Source organism: Falco cherrug, chromosome 13 (genome assembly GCF_023634085.1).
Source record: "Falco cherrug isolate bFalChe1 chromosome 13, bFalChe1.pri, whole genome shotgun sequence".
Taxonomy (NCBI): domain Eukaryota; kingdom Metazoa; phylum Chordata; class Aves; order Falconiformes; family Falconidae; genus Falco; species Falco cherrug.
The window spans coordinates 35,250,929-35,258,120 of NC_073709.1; the positions used below are offsets into that span (position 1 = coordinate 35,250,929).

The 7,192-nt window shown below is 60.3% G+C and overlaps 1 protein-coding gene across 2 annotated transcripts; it reads right to left on the bottom strand.

Moving 5' to 3' along the window:
• Positions 1-2,393: 2,393 nt before the first annotated feature.
• On the bottom strand, positions 2,394-6,571 carry VSX1 (visual system homeobox 1). Of its 2 annotated transcripts, none has more exons than XM_055726235.1 (5): positions 6,094-6,571; positions 5,704-5,782; positions 5,372-5,495; positions 4,269-4,449; positions 2,394-3,627 (listed from the first exon to the last, which is right to left on the bottom strand). In XM_055726235.1, exons 1-5 carry the CDS (start codon positions 6,449-6,451, stop codon positions 3,362-3,364), a joined length of 1,008 nt encoding a protein of 335 aa, XP_055582210.1. In that variant the 5' UTR covers positions 6,452-6,571; the 3' UTR covers positions 2,394-3,361. The 2 variants fall into 2 exon arrangements, with proteins under 2 accessions (XP_055582210.1, XP_055582211.1); XM_055726236.1 differs by having other exon boundaries at positions 4,269-4,437; positions 6,094-6,552.
• Between the last annotated feature and the right edge of the window lie 621 nt (positions 6,572-7,192).

Here is a 7,192-nt window from a genome sequence, read left to right on the forward strand (position 1 = left end):
AACCCCCAGACGTGTGTGCCTGACAGTCAGCTTCCAATCCCCTAAAAGCTGGGAGATACCAAAATAATCTCGTTTTAGTCCCTTTTCCCTTTCCTTGTCCCTTCTTCCATGACTGGTTTAGCGGATTGCTTAAGTCCCTGGCTAGGGCCGAGCACACAGCGCTGCGAGGAGATCTGGGTGTGCCACGGGCAGCAGCCCTGGTGAACTGAAGGCAGGCTGCAGCAGTGCCAGCTGCTGAACGGTGGCTTTGATGTTACTGACTCCTCTTGCCTGAGCCACATGGAAGGGCTCTCCTGCCTGAGTGAACCCAGCCTTTGTGGCTGAGGGATCCCCAGGGCCCCTCACAGAGGGAAGCTCGTGCCAGCCAGGCCCTGGTGCGGTCACCAGGACGGCTGCTGGGTCTTGCATAGGCAGCCCCGCTGCAGTGGTGGAGATGTGTGCAAGTGGCAGCCACTGCCATAAGTCAGGTTTTCTTCTGTTGTGCTGTTGCAGCCGACCCTGGCCTGAACCAGTGCTGGCAGGAGCTGTGGCTGGGTTTGATTACCACTAATCTCAGGACAGATCAAATCTGAAGCAAACGACAAGAAGAGTGTGCTGTCCTACTCCTACTGCCACTACATCCACAGTGACATATGGAGGACAGCGAGCACTTCCCTGCTGGACTTAGCACAGGCAACTAAGAGTTGAATGACTGCGACTGCTCCAAGAATTGCTCCATCATACCCTGCCGCCAGCCCCTGGTGGTAACCAGGAGCTGAGCCTTGCGTGGTCACTGACATCCACCAGCATCACCCTTCACCTGGCCTCCCTTGGGCTCTCACCCCGTGAGTGGCGGGGCAAGGGCACATCTGAGCCCCAACACCTGGCTGCACCCTGTGGTTACTTCCTAGCACATGAGAAGTGCCTTGGGCCAGCAGCCCTCCCCACGGCTCCTCCTTCACCGTGTGAAGTGAGAGCTGGGAGCCTACCAGGCACTACCAGAAGCATTGTCTGCATCCGGCACAATGCTGGGGTATTTCACCTTGTAGCAGTTGCGGCTCCCACAGCACTTGCACCCAGCACAAGGCAAAGAGCCAGGCCATCTGCACTCGGGCAGAGGAAAAAAAAAAAAAAAAAAAGATTGCAGGCATCCAGTGCCAGCATGGCACAGCCCAAATAAAAGGTTTGCAGATGCTGCTCAGGCAGGATTAGGCCTCCAATGTGCTAAGTCTCGGCTCTCAGTGAGCCTAATTGCTGCTGCAATAAGCCCTGGCTGGTCCTTTCCTGAACTGTGCTCCCTATGCCCCCCCCCCCCCCCCATCAAACATATTTTTTTTGCTGCAAAGCTTGTATTTGCCATGCATATGTTTCCCCCTGCCACCCGGGGGGGGCTGGCCGAGCAGAGGAGGGGAAAAGCAGGAAATCTGCAGATGCCACTTTTATTGCTCTGCTCTTCCCAGCCAGCATCCCACTGCTCTCCCCCTGCCCAGCACAGCCTGTGGCTGCCTGTGTGCAAGAAGCCAGGTCCAGCAACAGAAGCAGGGACAGGTGACAGCATTGTTACATGGCCACACACCCCCTGAGCTGTATTACAGAACTTTCCAAATTGGAATTACTCAGATTTTAATAAAACCTTTTGATAATTTTCTGGTTTGTTTGGCTGGTAGATGAAACTGGGGGTGTTCCAGGAGAGCTGTCACAGCATGTGCGTGGGCCAGTTCAGCCCAGCCGTGAGATGAGGAGCCGTCAGAGCCAGGGGAGTCAGGCAGTTGGGTGGCCGCATGCACTGCTGAGGGTGCTTGGGCAGTTGGGACCACGCGGCTGCTCTGTGTGCCTCCTTGGGAGGCCAGGGTGCCCCCCACGGTACCTCCCACTATGTGCTCACCTCGCCCAAGTGGGCAGCTGCTCCTTGTATTCAACCACAAGGATGTGGCAACACCGGCCCAGCTCTGCACCTTCCAAAGCAACAGGAAGAGCACACTGCACAGACACTTGAGAGGCAGAGTGCCTGTCCTGCCATCAGGGCGGGAAACATTTCAGTGAAGAACCTCCCACTCAAGCTGTATTGAGGAGGATTTTCCCTAATGCATGGGAGCATGGAGCAACTTTCTTCCTCCCCACAACTTCCCTCAGGAGCTGGCTGAGTTTCGGATCATCTCCTAACCCATCAGCTGTGGTTTGGCTCTTTGGCTGACACAAATCAATCACCTTCTGGCATGTGTAGGCCACTGGACTAGACCTTAGTTCTGGGGAGATGCATGAGGGCTTGGCTTTGCCCCCTTGGAGCGACCACACTGCCTCAGCAGAGCTCTCCGGCCCAGTTTAAGCACGAGGCTGGGGAAGATCTGCTCACAGCTAGCAGCTACCATGAGAAGTGCCAAAGGAAGGTACAAACTGCAATGCAGAGCATGAAAAGCAAATATACACCACAACTTTATTTATGGATGTGTAATAAATAAATAAATGGCAGACAAAACAGGGAGAGCCACATTCAAAAATCCAGATCACTAAAGTGCTTTCAGACATAAATATAGGATGACCAAGAAACAGCTCTGACATTAACACTTTTTACAGACAATTACAAAATATCTTCTTATGTCAATTCACAATTTTTTTTTTAGTTGCTCCAGGGTACTATGGCTTGGTTTTAAAAAAGGTCTGTTCTATTATGCATAGTGTAGCAGATAACATTCAAGAGTATACAAAATCATTGCAAAAACAGAAATGGCTTTACCCCCTTCTCCCAAACATGAGTTAAGGAAGCTACACAGTGTAAATCCAGTGATAAGGCTGCATTGGCAGGCCAGATCCTCAGGAGGTATAAACGGGCACGTCCTGTCGGGTTACACCAGCTTGAGGATGAACGCTACCGCATTTAAAAACCCTGCTCTGCTGCTCCTCGAGGTGGAAGAATTGTGTGTTCAAAGTGGAGGGACTCGCCGCACAGGCACTGTGTGGCAGTGGAAGTGCTCGGAGAAGGCGTCTGTGAACTCATGCACCGTCCTTGCACCCGCACACTTGAGAACGGAGCGAATCCCATTGCATTGCTGCGCTGTGTGCTCCTGGGTAGCTGGGAAGCATCCACAGCCCAGAGGGGAAGGGCAGCTCTGCCCCAGCAATGGTCTGTGCTGACCACAGTGCAGTCCAGTTATCACACTGCTCCCAGCCCCACTGAGACACCTCTCCCACCCTCCACCCTGGCTCTGCTGAGAAGTGAACAGCTTGAAAGGAGGGGACAAGGGGGTGTGTGTGCCCAGTTTTAAAATGCCCTGAATTCAGATAAAAGTTCAATTATTTAAGAAAAAATATATATATCTCTCAATAAATATTATTATCTCGCCAGGAAGCTGTGAGGTCTGGCCTCCTGCGGGGTGGCCTGAGCTCAGTGGTCCCTGTCGTTCTGCTCCGTGGGGGGGTCCCCGTTGATGCACTGCCTAAGTACACCCCTCTTCTCATGCCTGGCTGTCCTGGAGAGGTCGATGGCTGTGTCCTCCAAACCTTTTGCAGGGCCAAGCTTGTCGGAGCCCCTCTGGGAACTGGCCTGCTTCCCTTTGAGTTCCTCCTCCTCCTGCTCCACTCGCCAGCCATCTGCCAGCTTCTCTTGGCTCTCTGCCTTCCTGTTCACCTCCATGGACTTTTTGTGCATGCCTTGCAGAGGGGAGAGAGCAAAGCCAAGGGCACCGGTTGCTTACATCTGCCTGGGACCACTCAGCATCACCTCCTGCCCTCCTTCTGCTTCCTTCAGCTCTCGCTTGCACCCCAAGGAAAACTCAGGCTAGTCACCAGCCTTTCCCAATCTGGAGCCCGGCTACCTGCACTCTGCAGCCCGAGAGGATGGCTTGCAGTAGAACTGGTCCATACCTCCCCTGCAGCAGGGAAGACAGGGAGAGCAGTGCTGCGACAGCCTGTCCCAGCCTGATGTCAAGTGCTACCTCAGTGTAGGTGAGTATGAGCGGAAGGTAGCTCTGAGGTAGCATTGTCTCCAGTTGGGGGGGGAGGGTGATGGCTTCCTAGACACACTGCAGCTCCCACGATGGCTACTAGCACCAGAAAATGATACCTAACCACGTGCGGGCACCTGTCTGACTCGTCTGTAAAAGGTTTTTCCCTTTCTCAGCTGTTCTTTGCAAGGAGGGAGTGGAAAAGTCAGGGTGCTTGGCAGCCCGCATACAGCTCACGCCGAGGCCCTGTTCATTTCTAGGAAAGGGTGAGGGCAGCCGTATGGAAGACTAAGGGCTGTTTGCTCTGAGGCTGCCCCCCAACCCCCTCAGCCCCAAGCTCCCACTTACCCAGCAGCCACGGGGCGCATGATCCCACCAGCCCGCTCTTGGCAGAGTTGATGATGGACTCGGGCAGAGGGATGGAGTGCCTCACCATGGCCCCATAGAGGCCGTATTCGGCCATCACACTGCTCCGGCCCCAGCACTTCTCCCGCTTCCGCCACTTGGCTCTTCGGTTCTGAAACCAAACCTTCAGGGGTAACAGCCAGGAGAGCATGGAGGGGTGGGATTGGGGAGGAGACGGCCCCCATGGCCGGGCATCCAGGGCCCGTCAGGCAGAGAGGAGTGTGTGTCCAGGGCAAAGGGGCGGCCGCGTGCGTGGAGGGGTTTGGGCATATGAGCACAGGGTGTGGACACGCAGGTGGCAGTGTGAGGGTGGCCAGGACAGTGTGTGGGGAGGGGGTTCAGGGAGGGCACACACGTGGGTGTCAGTGAGAGAGGGGAGGTGAGGGGGAAAGGGAGCACACATTACACGAGGCTGATTTTGACATAGGAGCATGATCCCAGCCAAAGTCACCCTAGGCTCCACCTGCCCGCAGGGCCCCTCTGCTGCCTCCACATGGAGCACCAACCTCTCCAGGAAAGGGGGTCCGTAATGCAGTGACCAGTGATGACAGAGGATGCTCAGGTCCCCCTCCTCACCCCCTTCCTGCACGTGAAGGCTCAGGAGGTGTAGCTACAACCTGGCTACTGCCCAGACCACCACCCATTCTTAAGCCAATGAGCTGCTCCACAGCAGGGCAGGATCAGGCTCTAAAATGCCACATGCTCCTCAAAGAGACCAGCTAGTAAGCAAACCGGTGGGAAACGGCTTAGCCCAGCAGCTCCTGAATCGCACTAGCTCCTGCCTGGGTCTCTGGAGGACAAAGCCAAGCTGGTGGCAGTGAGCAGCTGTTGGGGCCAGCTCAGTCCTCTGGTTCTGCATTTCCATTTGGAGCCTGTTTGGAGCCAGGGGGACAGAAGACGAGCTGCCCCCACAAGCACCCCGCTGCATTTCAGTACCACCACCACATTCCCACCACTTGTACTCACTGACCACAGCGCAGAAGGGACCACTGGGCATCAGTAGCCCACAGGCTCCGCAGGGAGAGGGGCCCATCGCAGCCACCTACCTGTATCCTGTCCTCGGGCAGCTCCGTCTTCACAGCCAGCATCTCCCGGGCATAGACGTCAGGGTAGTGAGCTTCGTTGAAAGCCTTCTCCAATTCCTCCAGCTGGTGAGCCGTGAACACCGTCCTGCCAAGAGGAGAGAGCATCCTGCCACACAGCCCAGAGCCTGATGGCAAAGCGGCCAGGCTGGCAGCCCCCCCCCCACCGAGGTCTTCCTCCTGAAAATCCCCTCCCCACCCCAGTTGCGGCCCTTCTCCTTCCTCCCCTGGGGACTCCCACCGCCCCAGCCTGGGGACAGAGGTGGGATGGGGACAGCCCTGCTCTTGGGCCCCACCTGTGCCGGCGTTTCTTCCTCTTGATCTGGGCTGCAGACATCTTCAGCTCGCCGGCATCCCCGGACAGGCTGTCCTCGTCTGGCAGCAGCATGCGGGAGGGGGAGAGTCACGTTCCGCCGGCAGCGAGGGGACCGAGCCCAGCGCCCCAGGCAGCTGGGGTCCCCTCCCACGGCAACCGACGGCCGGGCCCCGAGCCCCGCACGGGCGATGCCATCCCAGGAGAGGGGGAGGGGGAGCCCGGGGGGCCAAAAGGGTGGGGGGGTGGGGGGTGAGGGGAGCCCGGGGCCGACCTCAGCTCGGCGCGGGGGGGGCGCTCCCCGGGGCCGCTCGGGCAGCGGCTCCAGCCGGGCCCCCCGGTGCGCGGGTGCGCGCCCCCCGGCCCCGCTCACCGGAGATGTTTTCCTTGTGGCGGCGGGCGGCGGGCGGCGGCCCGGGGGGCGGGCGGGGGCCGCGGGCGGGCAGCAGCGGCAGCGGGGCGGGCAGGAGGCAGGGGGCTCCCGGCCCCCCCAGCCCACACAGCAGCCCCAGCCCCAGCCCCAGCGCCCCGCCACTCTCGTAGCCCCCGGCGGCGGCAGCGGGGGGCGGGCCAGGGGGCGGCTGTAGCTCGGCTTCCAGCCCCAGCAAGTCAGTGATGGCGAAGCCCTTGGCCCGCAGCCCCGCGCCGCTCGGTCGCGCCTCCGTCCCCGGGGCCCCCAGGCCCGGCCCCGCCGCCGCGCGTCCCCCCGACGGCTCCGCCCGGCCCGGCATCGCCGCCGCCTGGCCCGGCCCAGAGCGGGGAGCGCCGCCCGCCGCCCCTTTTATCGGCCCGCCGGCCGCCCCGGCTCCAATCACACCGCGGGCCGGCGGGGGGGCCGCTCCCAATCCCCGGATTAACGGCCCCCGGCCCCCCCGCCGCCCCGGGCCCGCGCCCCTCCCCCGGCCCCCCCGGCCACCGCCCCGATCCCCCACCGCCCCCTCCCACCGCCCCTCCCTCTGCTCCCCTCGGCCCCCGCCCCTCGGTCCTCCCCATCCCCTCCCCGGGTCCCGTGGGCCCGCCCCGCCCTCCAGCCCCAGCCACCCCGGGGGTCCCCTATAAGCCTCACTGCCATCCCCGTGGGTTCCCTCCCCGGGTCTTCTCCCCGGACCCCTTTGCCCTGTCCCCATGTCCCCATGTCCCCTCCCTAGCAACCCCATCCCACCCTGTGGCCCTTCAGCCCCACACCCCAGACGGGGCGTCCCACCCGGCTATCACTCCCCACAACCACCATCGCTCAGCACCCCGGGGGTAGGGGAGGCGGGGGGCTGGGGAGCAGGACCCTCCTTGACCCCAGGTGTCCTGCCGCTATGGCCACCTCGAGGTGCCTGGCCTCGGTGCTCCCTTTTGCTCCCAGATTCTTGCACCTGGGCTGCAATTCCCCCTCCCCCCCCCCCCTCCCCCCCGGGCCCATCCCTTCATCTGTTGATGGAAACGATTTACAACCGGCTTACATGGGCCGCCTGATCTGGGCC

What these genes read in the sequence shown, in the direction of transcription:
- VSX1 (XM_055726235.1), bottom strand. Translation starts at nt 6,451, where the DNA reads ATGCCGGGCCGGGCGGAGCCGTCGGGGGGACGCGCGGCGGCGGGGCCG. An exon ending in CCACAAGGAAAACATCTCCG is followed by an intron (nt 5,783 to 6,093) that starts GTGAGCGGGGCC and finishes TGCTGCTGCCAG; the next exon opens with ACGAGGACAGCCTGTCCGGG. An exon ending in ATGCGCCCCGTGGCTGCTGG is followed by an intron (nt 3,628 to 4,268) that starts GTAAGTGGGAGC and finishes CCCCTCTGCAAG; the next exon opens with GCATGCACAAAAAGTCCATG.